This window comes from Chamaea fasciata, unplaced genomic scaffold (assembly GCF_029207755.1).
Source record: "Chamaea fasciata isolate MVZ Bird 193981 ecotype frontalis unplaced genomic scaffold, bChaFas1.0.hap1 SCAF_4, whole genome shotgun sequence".
Classification (NCBI taxonomy): domain Eukaryota; kingdom Metazoa; phylum Chordata; class Aves; order Passeriformes; family Sylviidae; genus Chamaea; species Chamaea fasciata.
The window spans coordinates 53,881,929-53,904,350 of NW_027094089.1; the positions used below are offsets into that span (position 1 = coordinate 53,881,929).

General features: G+C 44.0%; 1 protein-coding gene across 5 annotated transcripts in view; it reads right to left on the reverse strand.

Annotated features, from left to right (window-relative positions):
- Positions 1–1,207: 1,207 nt before the first annotated feature.
- The window catches only part of PSD3 (pleckstrin and Sec7 domain containing 3), a 110,427-nt gene continuing 89,212 nt past the window's right edge, over positions 1,208–22,422 (reverse strand). For all 5 annotated transcript variants that reach the window (XM_066181607.1, XM_066181608.1, XM_066181609.1 and 2 more), the window contains 4 exons: positions 21,578–21,735; positions 20,521–20,665; positions 17,223–17,366; positions 1,208–10,893 (listed from right to left, as the gene is read on the reverse strand). In XM_066181607.1, coding sequence (XP_066037704.1) covers positions 10,681–10,893; positions 17,223–17,366; positions 20,521–20,665; positions 21,578–21,735 — 660 coding nt within the window. In that variant the 3' untranslated portion in view covers positions 1,208–10,680. The remainder of the gene's footprint in view (positions 10,894–17,222; positions 17,367–20,520; positions 20,666–21,577; positions 21,736–22,422) is intronic.

Genomic DNA, 22,422 nt, shown 5'->3' on the forward strand with positions numbered 1-22,422 from the left:
GTACTGACATTAACATTCAGACACAGTTCAAACATTCATTTGGGCTTAGAGGAGGCATTTAATACATTTTTGTAAAATACTCCCACCCATCCTTACCACCACTTTGTTTACTCTTTTCATTAGAAACATATTAATCCAGAAGCATGCACTGGAATCAAGAATCCCAAGTGCTTCAAAGTAACCAGGATGATACAACAATAAAAAAATCTGATATCCCAAGGCATAGCACAAAAAAACAAACAAACACAGAGCTATCTCAAGTGTGAGTCTTACCATTCATCTAAAGGCAACATACTGAGGAAAAAAAAAAGAAACAGTCACCTCAAGATAGTCAAACATTCACAGAAATCTTGGTAAGAAACATGTCTTCCTTACTATTTTTCCAAGCTGCCAGCCCTGTTGTAAAGCTTGGGCATGCCCCACCTGTGTTGGACACATCATCTCCCATCTGCCCTGTGACCCACTCTCCACACAGTGCACTAACTTCCCATGCTGAGCTATGCCCAACCCAAGACCTGCAAGCACAACACTGTTTGCTGTGTTGTACAGACTGTTCCTCCTTAATTTGGATAGGCATAATTTCCTAACCAGTCCCACATCTGCCTTTTTTACACTCCATCTTTTTCTTTAGTGTCTGACTCTTCTGCCTTTCATGGGTCTTTTCTTCCCACACACCGTGTCAGCAGAGCAATTCCCAACCTCAACAGTGAGCTCCTCATACAAATTTTGAGATCAACTCCCAATCCTTTCTAAACAGCTATTTATTGCAGCCTCGCTCTTTCAATCCACATACTGGTAAACCCATTTTAAATCAGCTAATTCCCTTCTTGCTGTCTCTTCACAGCAAGCAGTGGTAGCTCTGCAGGCTACAAACCCTGAAACAGCTGGAAGGGATGCCACCTCTTGTACAAGTGCAGAAGGAGGAGAGATGTGCTGCTCCAGCTGGACTAATCCAGACTAATCCATCTGATCCTCACACAGGACTCATGTGCACGAAGTGCCACTGGCTCCATTGGTCACCCCAACCGCAGGTCAGATCCAGACTGTAAGGCAGACAGTACACATATGCTTGAGTTCTGGAAACCTTGAAATTACTGACTGCCAGGAGTCAGGAGCAGGATTGTCAGCCACTGTAAAGCCACCTTCATGTTCTTACTTGTAGGAACAACTGTCAGGGTTCAAATAAAAAACATGCAGCTGCAGAACATGAAATACATTTGGTTTATTTCTTTCTAAAGTTTGTACATATACATATATCATTATACATATGTGAGATCCTTCAATAGGGTTGCTTGAGTTCAATGACATAAAAATTATTGGGAAGCTTGCAGGCTCTTTGTTGCCCGTAAGCAACATTTATTCCAACTTATAAAAACACAGAGGAACAGAGTTATAGTCAGGAACATGGACACAAGAGAGAAGTCTACTTTATATCTCACAGTTTCAATACATCAAAGGCAAATTATTTGTCTGTATACTGTAGGCTTACTTTATCAGCAATGATAAAATAGAGGAAAATATTTATATACAGTCACCTCAAGTGAAAAATAAAGCAATGTAAACTTAAATTCCAAAATATTATTTTAAATGATATAACAATATCCCCAAAAGTCCTTCTTCCAAGGGGAAGAGGACTGATTAAGTGCCTTCATTTATCAGGAAATGATCATTCTAGTACCAGATACATGAAGCAGAATAAGGGAGGGCATCCTGTGATACCTGTAGAAAAGAGTGACAACTCCGCTTCAGGAAAGCATCTCTGTGTAAGCAAGTGTATGTTTGAGTCCTTATGGACATCAGCAGCACATGGAAAAATCTCCCCTGAACCAGGGCTTGACTTAAATCTGCACAGCTCTGACTCCTACCACCCAGTCTGCTTTACTGGCCATGCCTACTCCCAGGGACAAAACAGGGTGTCCTGGTGGTAGGACAGCATCCAACCTGAGATGATGACCTCCCCAAGAGTCAGAACTCTAAGTTCCATGCTGCTGGAAAAGATTTAATGGCTACCTCAATGTTGTTGCTTCACAGCAGACCAAGAAGTTACCACAAAGTGGTGAGACTGGGACTGTGTCTCTAGTGTATTACATGAAAAACACCCCAGCAATTCAGTGATGAAAATAAACTGAATTCAAGCTTACCAGAAAGAAGGTTCCTACACATCACAAAAGCGATAGAAGACCACCCAGAGGAAAGGTCTTGCAAGGACTGCTGTCAAGCTCTGGAAGGTTAGTTCTGCACACAAGAGATGTATAAGGTGTATGTACACGCATGTGTAAAATGTTTCTCTGCACTACCACTGCTGAGAGTTATGCTTCCCATATGGCTACCAAGCAACATTGACTGAAAATTCAGTCCTCTTTCTCAGCCTAAGAGAAAACAACATAGCAACAGCTCAGGTGGAGGGTAAATGACACTTCTTAACTGCGACTCTGAAACTGACAGTGCTCACCCACATCTTGCCATCACCCTGGAGGGCAGGAAACCCGAGGGAGAAGCCCAATACCTGAAAAAAGATTACAGGACTACAGCTTGCCTAAAGCAAGGTGACAGGGTGGTCCCCTTCATTTCATTCTGAGCTGCAGCTCACTCGTGTCTCAGCTCTGCAAGACATAATCACTCTGGCTGTGGTCCAGTGAAGTGCAAAGGCATAGTTTTACTGAAGTTGCTCATGTGCTTCAACCTAACTGCACGACAGAGAGTTTTATGACTCCAGCTAAGAACCACACCCTCAGGTTTTGCTCTCTGTTTCCAAGAATAAAGCAGATCATGCTACTGTTGCCCTTACTAGAGCACAATAGGAAAACCTGCTGGGTTTCCCTATGTCTTTTTCCTCAGACCAGCAACTTGTTAAAACATTGTTTAATGCTCCCAAGGGAAACCTCTGGGATGCCCATATGAGATGCCCAAGAGAGAGATTTCAGCCCTGCTGCTCCTCTTCCCTGCTGATGAGCCACTTTTCTGGAAATTTGTACAGTTGCAGAAAATAAACCCCCTCACTACTGCTGTACGGCTGTATCTGCAGGAGACATCACAGGCACCTGTCCTTCTTGGACACTTTGGACATGATGTCCCTTTGCTGAATTTTCACAGAACAAGGTCAACGTTTTCAGAAGTAAAGCTGTGTATTAGATCCCCAGAGCATGATTTTCAGAGGAAGTCAGCATGGCTGCTCCTTGTACAGGCATCGGCTGATATAAACAGGGAGAAAGCCCAGTGTTAAGCCTGCAGAAAATTCCACCCACTAACTCTTGCTTCAACTCTCAAATATATGCCTGGCTTTCAACACGCAGAACAGGCAGCCCCTGGTGGACAACACATGAAGATCAAGGCAGCTCAAAGTACACCTTAGATCTGCAAAAGCTCTGATAGCTGTTTAACTAACCATCATTTGAGAACAATTAGAACAAGGAGCATCCGAACAATGTTTGCAGTTGCTGAAGTGCTTTGACCAAATAAGCCTCAGAAAAGAACAACTGCAGGCTTTGCAGTGCTGAGCCATAGAAGCCATACTATACTTATGAAATACACACATCTATAGACATCACTTAAATATGTTCACCAAGTAACATAAGCCTCAGAGTGTACCTCACACAGAGAAGTGATTTTAAAATTTTTAAACAGCCAAAAAACTCTGTCCTTTTAGCCAAATTATAATTCTAGACTCAACTAAGAGGACACAGTTGTCATGAATATGTACAAATTTAAAAAAAACTCAACCACAACCCACCCCTGTTCTCATCCTACAGTCTTTCAGAATCTGACAGCTCTGAGCATGAGATTTTCATAAGTGTGTGAGTTAAGACTTATATTACCAGTAGAGTTTGCCCTGTGTGGTGACACAGACTCGATAGCATTTATCTCCCTCTTCCCAGCAAGAGGCTAAGGGGAGTTGGAGGATTTTGTGTCAAACAAGTCTTCATGGCAGTTTAGCTAGTTGCTCTGTCACTACACAGTGATACTCACTTGGCCCAAGCTGAAACCTGGCCTGTTTAGACAGAAAGTATCTTCTTGTGCTAGTGTCATTTAGGTGAGTTACAGATAGGACCACTGCTAGAGTGGCTACTAATTGCAGTGGTTTATGTCAGAGAAAAATCATGCCCTTGTGGCTTGTTGCACTTTCAATGCTTGCATTGCTAAGTGATGTACGTTTATTGGTCCAAATAAACCTCTGGCCTTTACCCCAGCTGGTTCCTGGCCCAGATTCAAAAGCAGATGCCATGGGAGGTCCCTCACTGATTAAACATCTGTAATTTTTATTGAATAATTAAGCGTTCAAAGGCGGGGAAGAGAGAACACTTTGAACTAGCCTAAATTTGCTCCTTCTGACCCCAAGGGCAACGTCAGGTCAATGGTCCAACCTTTGGGAAAGTCCTTGCTTGCATTTGGTAAGGGATGGGCTCTAAAGAGTAACCAAAACACAATCTTAATGCAGTTAACAAAACAAATGCGCAAGGGACATTCTCTCAGGCAAGGCTGGGCCTGCCTCCTTTCAATGTTCAACTGTATGTTGCCATCAGCAGCGCAGATACTCCCAGGTGGCATACAAACTTTCTTCAAGGACCTGTCCTCCTTGCTCTCATGTAAACCAGTCTCCTCACAAAGGGACTATGGTGACCCTGGACAAGGGTGCTGCTGTCACATGAAAAGCAGCAGGTGATAAGGACAGCTCCTCAAGCAGCATGGACTAGAGGGAAAAGGAAGCCAACCTTTCTCATTAACCCCAGCACTGAGGGCAATGCTAGAGCTCACAGTCTCCAGCAGGTGACCAGCCATGGAGGGTGGCTTCCTCCTACAGCATCACTGTCTGGTGCAATGGTGCTCATTTCAGGTAGTACCATTCCTCTGAAGGCTGACAAAGACTCTTCTTCCTGGAGCTCATGTCCCCACAGTGAAGCTCCAGGTGAAGCAGCTCACTATGCTACACCTTTGCTGCTGGGAGAGTTCTGGGAGAGAGGACAGGAGAGGCCAGACATACTGCTTCTATATGCACTAAAAATAACCTTTAAAAAGCACAACCTGCAGACTAGCTCTTTCTGAGACAGCTTCTATGGTTCATCCCTCTAGGCAGCCTAGATACCAGAGGCTGAGAACACATGCTGGAGAGCAATGATTGTGCTCTGACAGGAAATGTGGACTTCTTAACTGCCCCCTCAGAGCAGCTGTGATGTCCCAGAGCCCGGGGAGAGCAATACTGGAGAAAATTTAAACAAGCAGCAAGCTGTAGGATTGCTGGACGTAAGATGTGTATACTGCCTTTGACCCTGCAGAAGCAACCAGTGTTTCCAACAACCTGGGTACTAGAAGAGTAGGAATGTTGCAAGTGTCTGGCCTAAGTGCAGAAGGGGGGGAACTTTGCATCCCTGCAGCACGCAACTAGAGGATCATAGCAGTCTAAAACTCAGTCTCGCACCTCCCAGCTATAACTGTGGCTGGAAACACAGGCTATTGACAAGCACAGTGAAAAAGTTTTTCACAGGGTTATCCACTCAATGCAGCACTGCTTCAGAGCCAGTTTTCTCAATGCAAGATGGAAGAGTCAAATTTTCTGGATTTCTGCAAGCATGGAAGGAAACAGACCTGTTATACAGAAGCAGCTGAGGTGCTAAGATGACAGACGAGCAGCTTGACAGAAAAGGAGGAGGGGCTGTCAGCTAACTGCAGTAAGACCAAAATTCACTTAAAAATGGAGAATGCAGACACAGTAAGCAGTATGCCATCTGCAGAGAAAAGCCTTTCCCACTTTCAAGAACATTGCCATGCAATGCCTCCAAGAAGCCTGATGATAACCCTTGTCATCTCTGACTTCCTCCACTGCCATTACACGTCTTCACTGAATGGCCTGCTCCAGTCAAGCAAGAACCTCATTTCCCCACTGGAGAAAGACAAAACTTTTGGCTTTTTCAAGCCATACGAGCAACCAGCCTTGTTATCCTGGCATTAGAGCTGTGAAAAGTCACTGAACAATTCCAGTCCCTGGAGGTCTGCGAGGCCAAACTCCTCCTCAAAACAGGGCTGTGCAGAGCATTTCTCTCCAGGAGAGCCTCATAACAGGGACAGACTGCAACCTGTGAGCAGGCAGGATCAGAGGGAATGTATTTTAGTGGACCAGCTGTTACTAATCATTAGAAAGTTTCTGGTAACCATTTACAAGTGACTGGTTACAGATGAAAAACTCTGAGTTGGCAACACAGCTGAACAGCATTCCAGCACAACTCTGCTGCATTAATCACTCTGCTGGCTGACTTATCTCTCTACATCAACTAAAGACACAACATAAATACTGGATTTAGAAGCTGTAGTCATGTTCACTGGTTCATGCGTAATTTATCAGCAAGATGCAGATAAACACACAGCCAGTCCAGGGACTCTCTTTTGCAGCTGCTTATGAACAAAAACCCTCTCAACCAGTGTGCGGTTTTGGCTTCAGGAGAGTATCTCACCCACTTTGGTTGCTGAGTGGGGAGAGGGGAAGGCAATTTTCCCCTTCTCCATCAGCTCTCTGCAGTCAGGTGCAGATTAGCGGGGCCCTTTCCTGTCTCTCCTTCCTTAGCTGGGGATAGCAGGTTCAGCCCCTGGAGGATGAGTAAGCCAGCAACACTTCAGGGTGGGTCCCTCCAGAACCACTGTCTGCACCTTAAAAAAGGGGAAGCAAGGGGGTGTTGGTCCCAGTCTGCAGCCCCGCTCTCTACATGCAGGCAGAGGCTTGACTTGAGCACAGTGGAGCATAGTGGAGCAGGGAGGGTGACAAGGAAGGATGACACCTCCCTGCATCACCAATGCAAAGGCTCTCCTGCAAGCACACATGCTCATGGTGGCCAGCCAGTAGCTCCTGCTTGCACAGAGCACACCCAGAAAACTGCAGGCTGCTCCAGTGATTTGCAGCTCAGGTCCCAGAGGAGGGCTAGAAACCAGCAGAATATCCTTACATACTGCAACCGGAACACCTGACTTGCTGCAGTCAAGCACTGACCTCCCCTGAAGTCAAACATTTCAGCAACGAAAGGCAGCATGCAGGGTACCATGCAAAGCTACCTGGTCAGATTCTCAATGGTGCTACTCAAGGAGAAGCACCACTCAGACCACCTGAGAACCTGCCCCACCCTTTATATCGGGAGAGAAAGCAAGGAATTAGAGTACTGATTGGTAGATGAACCTATTCCCAAGGGATGGCAGAAGTCTTAGACTTTCACAAAGGGATCACATTTTTTTCTTGATCTCCAAAGCAAATGTGTGTTTCTACATGGGTACTCGGATGCTTATAAATTGTAAAGTAACAGAGGAAAATGGACTTAAAACTGGAGCAGAAACGATAAAATCTGGGTAAACTAATGTGCATGCCTTAGCAGTCTCAGCAAGACTGCTCTAAGCTCAACAAACATTTAATGACTAAAAAATGCAGTGAAAAACTGCATTTGATATGCCCAGATGAAACCTAAAAAACCACCCTAATCCATTTACAAGTATACATGGAAATAGATAATAAATAATGACAAAAACATCTTTTTTGCAGTTCTTTTTGATTTTTCCTATTGCTTCAAATAATCTTTTCTGCAATGACTTTGAAGAGGAATTACCCAGTTTCTGTGTCAAAGCTAGAAAATGCATTTAACAGGAGTCATTTCTTTTTGAGCTCAGCAATTTAACTGGAATTTTCAGCAACCAAAATACATTTAAAGCCAGGGAAGAAGAAAGTTAAATGTCACCTTTTTGCCTTATGAAGCAGTGCACTCCATAAACACAAGAGGTTTGCCAAGTGTGTTCTAGCCTGCCTTCAAAGAGATCTAGTCAACCCAACCCTGACATCCAAGCAGGGCCATTTACAGATCTGCACCTTTCTTGGGTTTTGTTTCTGCTGTATGTATCCTGTTGCTATATAAAATAATGTACTGGTTCTGGCCAGGACAGGGTCAAGGCCTGTACTTGAAGGTTATGCTATACCACCTCCTGTCATTTTCCAGCAACAGAACATGTCCCTTATGGGTTGGAGTATTGGAAAGCGAGTGGTTGGGTATCGTTGGGGTCTGCGTGGTGAGCATTCTTGAACACACTGTTATTAAAACTGTTGTTTAGCATTCATTTTCTTATCTCATTGCCATTTCCAGTGAATAGTTGTTAGCTCAACCTGTGATCTTTGCCTTTTATGCCTCCAATTCTCCTCTTCAGCCCAATGTAAGGATGGGGAGGGGAAGGAGGGAGCAAGCAAGGACCATGTAGTTTGGAGAGTCTCAGTGGGAACACTAAACTGGGGAATACCACTCCTTAATCTTCACAGAGATCAAGTTTTCTTCCTAAATGTGCAATCAGCATTCCCCAACTGAATTTCTTCTCTCTGTTCTGCGTGCTCGTTTTCAACCTCCAAAGCATGACAAACAGGGATCTTTGTTACCCCTCCACAAGCTGTTGATCTACCACTCTTAATAAAACAATCCCTCCCAATGAGCACTATCATGCATCTCTCTACACTGAGTTTCCTCACTAAATAGGCTGCACCACACCCCTTTTGCTCCAGTAGCAAAGACATCTCACTTTTTCGAGAACTAAATGCTAACTCCACCTTAGCAGAATGCACAACTTCTAAAGCCAAAGCATTGCCAATTTCTACTCAGAACTCTGCAGCTTTTAGCAACGTTGCCAAGATTAGGAGCCAACCCCCTGACTTTTAGCACAGAGTGGTCACTCTCAGTGGCAGATGCCAGATGGATGCGCATCCCAACATCACTCATGTGAACAGTCTCATCTGGTTTTGCAGCCAGGCTGCAGCTGCAAGGATCAATTTGCTCCAAAACCTCACATCTGAGAGTGCAACGTCATTGCTACAGCCAACAGTCAGCACAATACCAGGAAAGCTGTTGCATGGTGACACACGGTAGGGGAGGCAACTCATGCAGTGCCTGTTAAGGGCCTTTTCTCTTTGATCACATCCAGCTCTGCCCACTGGACTGGCAGGTCAATACACTAGATGAATTGACTTGGACCCTTGGGAAGCCTGACAGAACACACATCCACTCAGGTAGCAATTTTTTTGATGTGTGGCCCTTTGACTACTTGGCTGCAAACAGTGAATTTCTAAACAGTCCTTGCACTGATCTTGATGTTTCTGTATGCATTAATAACTGCATTCATCAAGAAGGTTGTCCTGTGCCAGGCACAACAGATGAACAGCAAGGAGCAATTTTCAACTGGCCCTCAACATTATCTCCCAAGGCCCTCCACGGGAAAGGCCAGTTTGGTTGTACTACTTCATATAGGGAAAGGGCAACACAAAAGAGACACGTGAGAGGGCGAGACCTGTCCAAGCTCACCCTGTGGGCCAGTATAAAAACTGAGATTAAAATCCAGGCAACAGGAGAGCCAGCACTCTCTGCACAGGCATGACACTGCCACATAAGAGGGGCTGGGAAGCAGAAAAAATATTTCTATGTCATCTTTCTGCTCTCTGTGCCTGAAAACTGCTGGCCACCACAAGGGTCTATGGCACAAATGGGCCTTTAAGGTATGAAAAGATCTAGCCATGGTGGTCTCTGCAGGTCCTGTGCTTCCCCTGGAAAGCCTGGTACAGGGTATGCAGGAACTATGAGGAGGCAACAGCCTCTTCCACCTGTATGTGAGCTAAAGAAGGAAAATGGAGAACTAAGAAGAATCCCTTTCTGAAGAAAAAAGGCAAAGTGCTTTGTCACTATGAGAGTAATTGAAAGCAGCTCTCTGTGCACACCAACAAGGAAACCCCTGGAAGGGGAAGCAACAGGACACAATATATCATAAGGCTCTATATAGCAGCTAAATGAGAGCGTATAGTTTAAAACTACACAGAGGCTCTTTGTCTTTAATATATAATTAATATATAATGCTAATGGCTGACATCTACAGCAGCCTTGTCTGCAAATTAATGTGAAGCCCAGGATAGCCATTCCAACTGGGTAATCCCTAATCTTCCTGACTGCAGAGACAGCATGGGTTTGGATGCCTTCCAGCCTGCAAACTCAGGAGAAGGCTCTCTGCTTGGAAGGAAGAAAACAAATTATTCCAGTGCCCTCCTCCCAGCATTGCCAGAGGTTTCCAGGTTTCATTCCTTCGTACTTGTGTGTCCAGGGTCAATGCAGTAACAATAAGCAACGGTGACTATTTACTGTGCCACCTGCTACTAAGTACCAGTACCAACATGCCCCATATTGTCAGGAAACTAGTGTTCCCAGCACCCAATCTTTAGTCAGCCTTCTGCAGCTGCATGTTTGCACAGCTTTTCTCACAGCTACAGCTCACATTCGCAGCACTGCAGCACTTGTCCAGTTATTTTTCCCACCCACCACGTAAATAAAGTGACAAGTGACTTGAGAGATGAAAGCCACATGCCGATGGGAGGAGATAAATGGGAAGGAGACAGAATAAACGTCACAGCGCTCTACACCTTCCCCAGCTCCTTTAGAAACAGAACAATACAAAAAAGTCCCGATGCTTCAATTGCTAAATGATAAATTAACAAAGCAATGCAAAGCAAAGCAGGAGCAAAGACATCTCCCACAACCTGCACAGAAACAGCAAAATATACAATAGAAAATGTCACTAACACCCCATTCAGGCAGATGCACTTATTTTTTCTGAATGACAGGTTATTAAATGAAAAAATTTTGACCACCGATACTTTGCTGCATGGCTGTTCCCCTAGGTGTCATTTCCACCCTAAGTGACCTTCTGCTTAATGCTGGGCGTTTCTGGCCTGTAGTCCTTCCTCTCCGAGACATTGCGTTTCACCTTGGCACTAACTGGAGACTCCTGATTCAAAGAAGGACTTGAGTGGGATTTCTTCAGTCCTGGCGCATCATTCTCTCCTCCACTCAGCAGCTCCTTCACCCCTTCTTTCAGTAAGCCAACATAAATCTCATAGCGATTTTTCTAGGAAATGAAAAGAAAGGCACAAATCAGTCTGGAAGAAATTCTGCAGGGACACATGAAAGACCACCTAAGTAACTTAATGCTTTCTGCTGGCCTTTAAAGCCAGGAGCTCAACATGTATGCCAACAATGGCGCCTGATGTGAACATGAACAACAGTGGCTAATGTAAATTAAACAAAGAGGATTTCAGGCAGACTGAGGCCTGAGGTGCTGTGTAATTAGAGGCACTCAGTCCTGCAGCACACAAATTCTGATGCTCTGCTGAGTGGTGGCTCCCACTGCAAGTAACACCACCAAACAAAAGCTTGCGACCTTAGTCATGCTAAGACCTAAGCTGTGCTCACACATACTGAGATCCTATGTGCTCAGGCAGACATGGAGATGAAGTGCATTAAACTAAGAGAAAACAGAAATCCTGCTCTGATGCAATCCTCCACTCCCACCAGCAGGTCTTGCTTTTCCTGCTTTTCTTATCCATGGGGGAGAAACCAAAGAAGGGTTTAAGTCTAGACAGTACTAGCATGGCCACCACTAGGCCCCTGAGACAATCTTCTAAAAAGCCAGACCTTAACAAAAAAGAGCAGATGAGAAGGCTATGACAGCAGCATGGCATGCTCCCCTGCTACATCACTCACAGGGAATAATGAAAGTTGCTGTCTGTCCAACTGTATTTTTCAGACACTGTATTTTTCAACTGGAAAAAGTTCCCTTCAATGTGCTCCATGACCATTTGTTCTATTCCTTGTCTGGACCAGAGTTTTCCTTCTCCAACAGGAAGATTTTGTTCTGTTTGCTGCAACTGCACAATTTTCCAAGAAACAATTCAGCAAAGAAGAAAATAAGGGTACAGAAACAGAAGTTCCCTGAAGGGTCTCAAAAACAGATGTTGGGGCACGGGATCCTGAGAACAGAGCAATCTACTTCACAGAATTTATTTAATAACCTGCCCCTGATATATCCACTAACGACACAGCGCAGGCATTGTAATTACAGCGATCTCGGTGTAAGGGAGTCAGGGAAGGTAGATGTAAACATTGGTACTGATTGCTAACTTGTATTTCAAAGTGGCAAAACAGCAGCCAAGCTATTATGTTCTTGACAGAGGAAAAAGTATTTGAGAAAATATTTTACATTTTCTAATAAAATAATAAAGTTCTGTTCCAAATAGAACTTTTGAGGGCATGAAGTCAAAAAGCATGCTAACCACTTTGAAGTGTAGAATATAAAGGGGGGAAAAAACCAGAAGAGAACATGACTGGCTTTTGAGAATCCTTTGAATAAGCAAACCCTCATAGAGGAGCATCACAACAGAATCCTCCTACAAATTAAATAAATAAGCATTCCTATGACTTCCATATCTGGAGCTGGAATTCTCCACAATGTGAGAGACAAACACATGAAGCAGGTAAGATGTGCCATTTAATAAAAATGGAAATGGAAAAACAGCAAGAAGAACCCTGACGATGATGCACTGAGCTGATGGATGATTCATCACAAAATGAACCAGACACTCTGCAAAAGGCCACCCAGCGCCCTTAGCTTGGGAACAGTGTAATATCATGAAAGGAAGAGGGGGGTTTTACTGCTGTATGGATTTATGCTTATACTAGTCCAGTAAACACCACCAGAGTCTCAAGACTCAGCAATCAGAATGGAAATCCAGGACCCGCATGTGTGCAAATGGCCGTTTTCCCCTGGGCTCTGTGGACCCTTGATTTCTATTACAATAATCAACACACTTCTACTTTGATTTCAACCACAACGAAGTTGTCTTTCAGTGACCTGACATTTGAAGTTAGGGAAAATCCGGTGGAAATTTTGCTTTAAAATAAATTAATTTGGAAATTTCTGTCAAGAAATAAAACCACAGAAGTTGAAACAATTCAAAAGTTTCTGCAACATCTCTGAACAATGAATGCACATAATAAACTATGAGGGAGGTAGCCGCACATCAGTATTCTGGCTTCACCTCTCACCTGACAGCACTCAAAAGATCTTTCTCTAACTGTAAATTTTCTGCAATAAGCAACATTTTTTCTGCAATCAGATGCAGTACTTCCTCAGAGAGCAGGCAATGAGAACTGTTCCCTCTATGGTGTATAAGCAAAGACACCATCAAAAACAAATGCTACTGGCTGCATTACCTGAACAGGGACCAGTTACCTTCTGGTTCACCTCCCCTCCAGCTGATTTGTCCTTCATCAGGAACAAGAATGAAGGCACTGCCAGTGTGTGACCAAAAAGAAATTGTAAGGACCTACAGAAGAGGAAAATGGCATTTTCCTTCCTAAGCTACTGTGCTGCTACCTTCCTGCTGCTTTCTTTTAGTGTGTTTCCTGAGACGTATCAGCATGGCCCCTTGTACACAGACACTTGGTTTGGCTTGCAGTCTCAGTCTGAAAGAGACAGTTGCAAAATCCTACCTCACCTGCCTCTTGCCCTTTTCATTTAACCTCACGCAGCCAATCTCTTTCATCACCGTCTGCCAACCCTGACAGGTCATTGTTCTAAAGGGAAGGTTTCCATTCACGAAGTTTCCTTTCACAATTTTCATAGAGCTCAACATTTAGGTTTGGTGTGGGATTTTTACTGCCTCAAAGAATAACAGAATAAACTGAGTTGGAAGGGGCCCACAGGGATCATCCAGTCCAAGTCCTGGCCCTGCACAGGACCATCCACAAGAATCACACCCTGTGCCTGAGAGTGTTGTCCAAATGCTTCTTGAACTCTGTCAGACTTGGTGCTGTGATCACTTCCCTGGGGAAGCTGTTCCAGTGCCCAACCACCCTGTGCGTGAAGAAGAACCTCTCTCTAATGTCCAGCCTAAACTTACCCTGACACAACTTCAGGCCATTCCCACACATCATCACAGACATTTCAGTGCCTGTCCCTCCTCTTCCCTTCACAAGGAAGTTGTAACTGCAATGAGGTCTCCCCTCAGTCTCCTCCTGGCTGAACAGACTAAGTGACCTCAGCTGCTCCTCATACAGCTTCCCCTTAAGGCCCTGCATAATCTTCACTGCCCTCCTTCAGAGGTTTTGGGGCTTCATATCTGTCTTACACTGAGGGGCCCAAAACAGCTCCCAGCATTCAAGGTGAGGCCTCCCCTGTGCAGAGCAGAGCAGGACAATCCCCTCCCTTGCCCGGCAGTGATGCTGTGCCTGATGCCCCCCAGGACACGGGTGGTCCTCCTGGCTGCCACGGCACAGCTCACTCATATTTATCTTGCCCTTGACCAGGCCCCTGCTCTCCATTTTCTCATTCCCAGATGGTCCATACACCCTGGGTTGCCCCATCCCAAATGCAGAATCCGGCATGTTCCCTTGTTGAACTTCATACAGGTGGTGATTGTCCAGCCCCGTAATTCGTGAAGGTCTCTCTGCAGGGCCTCCCTGCCTTCAAGGGAGTCAACGGTTTCTCCCAGTTCTGTATAATCTGCAAACTTGCTTAGTATCCCTTCCAGTCCTGTGTCCAAGTCATTTATGAAGACACTGAAGAGTACAGGGCTGAGGACAGAGCCCTCAGGAACCCCAGAAGTGACAGGTCACCAGTCTGATTCACTGCAGCCCTTTGTGCCTGACCTATGAGCCAGCTGCTCAGCCATCACATGATGTGTTTGTCCAGCTGTGGGCTGGACATTTTCTCTAGAAGGGTCCTGTGAGAGACAGTATCAAAAGCTTTATGAAATCAAAAAATTACATTAACTGGCATCTGTTGATCAACGAAGTGGGTTATCCTGTCATAAAAGGAAATCAGGCTGGACAAGTAGGACTTTGCTCTCATGAAGCTGTGCTGGCTGTGATGATGGCTCCAGTGTCCTCCAGGTGTTTTCCAATACTTCCCAGAATCATTGTCTCTGTAATTTTACCAGGCACCAAAGTGAGATTGACAGACCTGTAGTTTCCAGTGTCATCCTTTTTGCCCTTCTTGAAAATTGGGAAAACACTAGATAGTTTCCAGACAACTGGAATCTCTCTAAACTGTTCAAATATCAAGAGAAGTTTTGTGATGACATCAGGCAACTGTTTGAGGTTTCTTGGATGAATCTCACTAGGCCCCATGTATCTATAGGAATCCAGCTGGAACAGCTAACACCACACAACTTCAAGATTAACTGGGATCTGACCATTCTCACAGTCATGGTCCTCCAGTTCATGGCACTGAGATCTCCCTTGTCTGTTACCCATATTGAAGACAGAAGCAAAGACTGCATTGAACACCTCTGCTTTGCCCATATCCCTGTGAGATGACCATCCTCATCCTGTAAGAGGCTGATATTATTTCTACACTGCCTTTTGCCATTATTTTATTTTAAAAACTCTTTTTATTGTCCCCCACAGTTCTGGTCAGCTGCAAATCCAACTGAGATTTAGCCACAATAATTTTCTTGCTACAACAGTGAACAGGATCTCTCTCTGTATTTCTCCCATGCCACCTGACCTTGGTTCCACTTAGCATAAACCTTTTTTTTTCTGCCTTAGCTTCAGAAGAAACTAACCCAGTTAGCTTTCTGCCTCATCTGTTTGACTTCCAATATTTTGGAATGTTGGCTCTCATGGCCCTTGGAATGGTGTCATAGCTCAATGTGGCCTGTGAAATCTGTGCTTAGTGTGAAGGTAACACAGCGTGGCACAGCAGCACCTCGAATAACCATTTCTCCCACATAACTGAAGTTGTTGCCACAACTTCCCTGCTTAGATGAGCAGAGCTGATCACTTATCTGAACTGCACAGTTGTTCAAGACTCTCACTAGTGAAGAGAACATCTTTTGTATCCTGGGCTATGTTGGTTCTGATTAGTACTGAGGTACCTGAGGAATATCTCAAAAGATCAGCCTGATAAAACTGACAGGAAACAGAAAAAAACCCCACAACTATCTACTCTTCCATCAATCCTTCTACAAACGTTCAACACTCCGGCCTACATTTTATCCTAACTCACCAAGCTTCTAAAAGTGAGAGAAAATAAACTTTGTGTCAAGAACCCAAAGCTAAGAAGCTGCTTGATCTTCCAAGTTGTACAAGATCGCCTCCAGAGAGAAAGTGTGTGGCTTACTCTGTACATCTGAGTGCCCTGCTCAAAACAAACTGACACCGTGCTATGGATCACAACCCTTTGATCTCGATGGTTCAGCCAAACCACCTCACTGTCAATTTCCTAATCCACATCATCAGCTTGACTACAAGTACTCTAGAGGAGACAATGTCAGAATTCTTCTCCAAGTGAAGAACAAACAACAGCCACTGCTCTCTCCTCATCCATCACACCAAATATCACTGTGTAAAAGACTACTACGTTGGTCAGGTTATGACGACTCCTTTATAAAGCCATGCTGACTGACTTTGCTACAGCAAACTGAAACTCATAACAGTGATTATGACCTTCTACAAAATCAAAAGTATGTAGCGAGTTAAGTCCAGGAGTAAAGAGAGTCCCTCTGACAGAAACTGGTAACACAGGACACAAGGCTTACTGCAGTTCTGGAGGCTTGTGTTGTGTTGCCTCCAGCATGAGCTTTGGTGGTCTCATCTGTCTTATCTGTTCTTCCTCTTTTTCAGACTACGTATTTTCCTTGCCAAGCAGTTCCCATTTTGAGTAGGATCCTTTCAGACCCAAGGCAACACTGACTCTCAGTCCTGAGGGGAAAAGCTCAAAGGTGTAGTCATAACAAATAGCAGACATCTGCTGGGTTGTCAATTCACTCCCACAAAGTCCTAAAATGTGGCAAACACCCTTACAGATAAAAGCCGCTGTCAGATACTCGAAACAATCTCCTAATGCATCTGCCTAAGTTGCCTCACTCAACCCTGTGATCTTTGTGATCTTTAATTCCACCTTTTTCCTACTCATCCTGACATCCATCTCAGTGGCATACAACACAAATGGCTCTGACGAGGGAGGCATGACTATGACAGTTAACTTTAGCCTAGAAGTTCCTTCAGAACCTACCAACAGAAGACAAATTACCATGATCTGCATTCCTGCAGAATGCAGTCGCTTTCTAGAGACTGAGATTCCAATACACTAGGCAACCCAGTTTTACAACATAAGATGCTTTCGGCATGAAGATCTTATAATCTCTTCACACAGATACATCAGGAAGGACAAGAGTCTCATTTCTATGCTCGATGTTACAGACTAGGAGCCAAATTCACAGCTAAGGAAGTTCTCACCAGAAAGAAGGCCACATCTCAGCATCTGCAGTTGCTGTGACTTTTCTGTCTAGCAAAAACACACTTCTAGGGAAGGGAAAAATACAGAACTTCAGGACTGTACCCCAAATATACAACCAACCCAAGAAGTAAAAGTAATAATGTTTCCATATATACCTCAAACTCCAGATAGTGGTCCTTCAGTTTGTAATCGTCCACTTCCTTGCCTTTGAGCTTCTTGTCAGGAGGATAGGAGCGATGTTCAGCAAGCTCAGTGGAGATCTGCTTCAGCTTAGCTTCATGGGACTTCAGCTGTTCATCCTTCAGAAACACATTAGGCACTTAAGTGACAGAATCTAAAATATCCAATAAGCAAAGAAAAACAGAGAGGTTCCTGTACAATAATACCTCATAGTTTCTTTTTCTCAGATTGATAAGGTCTGTCATCCCAGAGTGCTGCCACCAACAGCTCTCTTAAAGGCACTCGAAGTGGCCAAGCTTGCAGAAAAACTCAGCAGCTAGCAGATGTCACTGGGAAGGAGAGCAAACCTGTCATCCATTGCCTTGCTGTGAGCAATGGAAGCAACTTGCTGCCGAGCAGTAGTGACAACATGACACTTTTGCTCTAATACACTTTTGATTGATTAATTAATTAAAACTGTTGTGTATGCAGATAAACCAAGAGCAGAATGAGACAGGCAAACACCCTGCCTCAGGTCTTTGCAATGTGAAAAGAATTCCTTCCAGGATAGAAAAGACATGGAGTCAGGGCCCCTCCGTCTATTTCTGCATTACCAGAAGCTCTCTGGTGTGTGGTTTCTATTTGTTTAGAACAATACAATGCATTCAGACGAGGAAGGGCTGTCCAGTCCCCAAAAAGCATCTCATTTTGCTAAGCTGCTACCAGCTTTTATCCCACTGTGCAGTTGGAGAAAGTGAGGAGCTGCTACTCCCACTTTCTAGGCAATTTCCTTTATCATAAACCCAGGCCCACTCACTTCTTCCAGTCCATCTGTCAGCTAACCTTCCCTCATGTCAGAAGGTTTCCATCTCCTGCAGGATGGCCTTCTGTCCATTTCTAGGCTTGGATCTGAAATTACGTTTGAATTAGGTAAGTCCAAAACAGATACATGACCGTGCAGATATTGGAGAATTAGCCAAGAGGTAGTAAGTACCCAGGTCAGCTTGTGTGTAGGCACCTCGTCTCAGAGGAGGCAACAGCTGCCAGTGTTGTCCCTCCGTGGTGTGGTTCTGAGCGCAACCCACAAATCAGACGAAGCCCACAGCTTCAAACCTAGCTCAGATATGCCTGCACTGCACTGAGTCACACCGGAGATTGAACCTCTCGGCTGTCTGAGCTGGAGCTGCGGAAAACAGCAGAAAGGGGGAAAATTCTACAGATGATGATAGCTAAGCCCCAGCTTATCTTGTGTTTCAACTCTTTTGCAAGAGAACTGAAGAAAGAAACATGTGGGATAATTTGCCCCGCCTAAATATGGTAGGGCTGAAACCACTTGCTACTGATTGCCAAAAAATTCTTGTTGCTGTTCGTTACTACCCTAAATGTGCATTCTCTCTCATTAGTGCCCAATCAGTCTTTACATTGTGCTGATTCTCTCGTCCCAGGGACACCCTGCGTAGTGAGTTCTACAGCCTGAAGACAGGAGGTCTTTGAGCAGCTATTAATACAGCACTTGTCATTTCCAGGGCACCAGCTTTGGAGCTTTTGTGTGTGCTGCACATTCTCAGAAAAAAAAGAAAAAACCCAACACCCTAGTAGATCTTTTCTAGACTGGCTGTTCCTTTATATATAGCTTTGTCACATCCCTCTCTGGTTGGACTAACCAAGATCAGACACCACTCTGCTTTTGAAGGAAAATCTGGTACAATCATCTTGCACAACCTGTCATCATGTCCAGCCTTCTTCCTTACCCATGCTAGGGCCTCATTGCACCCTGACTTCTGTCTGACCAGTAACAGACCCTCTGAAGAAGTAATGTCCATCATGATTCATCCCAAAAAATGTAAACATCAACCACAGGGATGTGACTTTTTTTTTTTTTTTCCTACAAATGAGAATCAGCCTGCTGGCAGCTTTTCCACACTGACAGATGAAAGCAGACATGCTTCTGCTTGTCTCTGAATTTATCTACTTTGAACACTTAACATTCTTCTGCTTGTCCAAAACAGCTTATCTTATTTCACTTCTCATGTCTCTCCTTCTTCAAGATACAAACCACAGGACTGCGATCTATCTTTTCCCTTTCCAGATTAAATGGAAACAATGAGACTAGGAAACAATGTGCTAAATGGAATAATCACACAGAACAACAACGAGTAAAAAAAGCTTCCTTAGGTGATCAGGGGTAAATAATGGAAGACCCATACTGTGTTTTTAAAAAGGTATGCATGAACAAAAAGTAAAACCACAAGGATGAGACAAGTTAGTATTATTTTTTACATAACATGCTTTAAAATTTTAACCTAGAAGAGAAGATGGTAAGTCAGTCACCACATCATAAGAAGAAAGGCTACTGTCATGCAGAGAGAAAAAGTAGGGGCAACCTAAAAAAATCCACACCCATAAAGAAACACAGATTTTGACACAGTGGTTTCTCAGGACAGTTGCTAAGCTATGAAGATGGTAAAAAAAAAACCCAACAAATTCATTTAAGAAGCAATCCTGCATGGGCAGATCACTTTAAAAGCTACAGGAAGATGTCATGAAGTATAACAACCTCTGTCACTCTGTCAATCTGATCAGCACAATCAGTATCATGTTCCCACCAATGCAGGAGGAATTCCAGGCAGGCATTGCATCTCCCAAAGTACAAAAAGCTATGGGCACAAGCATCTGACACAGCCAGTCTAAGACACGCGGAAATATGTGCGTTTGTGCAAGAAGCAGTAGAACTGTCAAACTCCCTGCCACAGGATGCAAAAAGCTAGTGTGATCACAAGGGAGACCAAAGACATTCATGTAAGACACAGTTTATAAATATATATTATACAGGAAATCCCTGAGCTGATAAATGGAGTCTGGAAAGTCTAGTGGGGGAAATATAATTGATGCTTGTCTGATGCATCAGCTTTCACCTTCTACCAATTCAATAAGCCAAAGACCAGGAGTATGTCTACTTCTTCTGAAATGAGTGGCTTTCATAAACACTCAAATTCAATAAAACCCCACCAATCAGTATTTGAAATGTCCTCTGCAGAGCCATAAGCACAAGAAGAAAATTCTTTATCAGGTACTATTTTCTTAAAAAACATGAACCAATTGTAATTGAGTCTGTTCCTTTTCCCCCCTCACTTAAATCTTGCACGAGGAAATGAACAGAGATTTACTACGCAAGCCTTCTCCTCTTAGGACTGCTAGTGGAAACAGATACAAAACAGTGACAAGGACCACCACCAAGTCTCCAATCAGAAAGAGAAATCATCATCACCGACACTCTATATAAAAATATCTCACCTGAGATAGCTTTGTTGTGGTGGCTGGCAGGAGTGGGCGACTGAACTTCTTCTGAGAGCCAATGGCTGCTGGAAATGGTGGTGCAGAGAAGACAGCAGCCACACAGTTAATCTTGTTGATCCAGGTCTGCATTTCTTCTTGGCTCCTGAAGAAGCAAAACATATTAAGCACTTGTTGACTCAGCCCCTTCTACATCTTTCCATCCCTTCCATAGCATTTTAAAAGTCAGAATAACCAGAACTGGACAACTCCTAGAGTCTGCTCTGTCTTCCTGCCTATATCTGCAAGCAGTCAGTGCTAAGTAACTCAGACACAGGCTGGCTTGTAGTTAAGTCCATACTTCACCCTAACACACATCTTTTCCTAATCCAATCCCAATAACACAGGTGACAGAGCCAACTAATGCCCTAACTCAGACATATGTCCTAAGGTCTCAGTTGTGCTGGACACCACAGATCTCTGGGAGGTTTCATATGGATCTCAGTAGAAAAGGGCTCAGAAGCAAAAGTCAGGTCATCTGTTCTTTCTGGGGATCACAGCATGAAAAACTTAATCAAATCATTCTTGTATTAAGTAGAAACTTTGCTTCTAACCGCAGCATATCTTCTAGAAAGACATCTGGCTAGGACCTTATGACATCAGGAGACAGACAATCCAAGACTGCCTTTGGTCATTTGCTTCAATGATTAATCACCCTGACTGTTCTAAGTTTCTGCCTTGTTTCCAAACTGAATTACCTGGAGCTTCAGCTTCTAGCTGCTGCATCTTCTAGCTGTGCCTCTCTCAGCTAGATTAAAAAGCCTCTTAAAACCTGATGTTTCTTTCTCATGCACTACTTGTGCACTCTAATCACATCACTATTTAATCTTATTTCTGTTCAAATAAACAGATTGAACCTCTTAATCTTGTTTCTGTTCAAGTAGAACAGAAACTTGTTTCTGTTCAAATAAACAGATTGAACCTCTTAAGCCCCTATTTTAACCTGTCCAGGCAGGAATTTACTCCTCTTTCAGCAATGCCTTCCTTCCTCAATGAGTGGCATGAGGAGAGCACTTACTGGGCTTGGAAAAGCAGGACTCTCCAATCTGCTGTTTTAAGCTTGAGGACATTGGGTTTCTTCTCATAGTCTGTTGCCTTGGATGCCAGCGCGTGGTGCACACTAACCGCATTCTTCAGATCTTCCTCCGACAAAGCCTTTTCCGGCTTATATTCATCCTGCAGGAGATAGCAGGGGGAAAATGGCATTTTATTTCTGCATGTGCTATTCCTTTTTCCTTAGCCTAGGGAAAAACCTTGTTCCAGAGTTCAGAAATAGTAATAAAGTACATGAACTAAGTGCAACCTGACATGCACACTTGAGGTTTCCACTACCTTTAACATGTTTTCCTTTCTCTTTCTTTCTCTGTTTTGATGTCTTTCCAAGGGAGAGAAGTAGTTCCACAACCTGCTTGACAGGAAGAGATGCAAGCAGGAAGTATTTGACTATGACAACAGCTGTGGATTATTTGTCTTCATTTCAAGAATCCTTCATAATCAGCTCCCCACCTCCACTGCTCAGCTACTTGTGTTCTCAGCCTCTGCTGCCTGATTTTAATTTTTCTCAACCAATAACTTTTGCAGATGCTCCTAGGCAAGTCCTCACACACTGCAGAAGCCATCTTACCAGTGTCCACAAAGCAAATTACAGAAAACTCCCTTAAATCTCTCTGATGAGTCTACAAATAGCAAGCACAGCTCCATCTGGGTTTCTGACACAGTAACAGTACCACTCCTAACACTAGATAACAAAAACAGGGACTCTTGTTTTGCAAGCATCAGCCTAGAAGCAGTCTTTGATCTCCTGAGTGACAGAAGCTGGACAGGGGCTTAACATAGCCGCAAGTTCCATCCAAAGCCCAGACG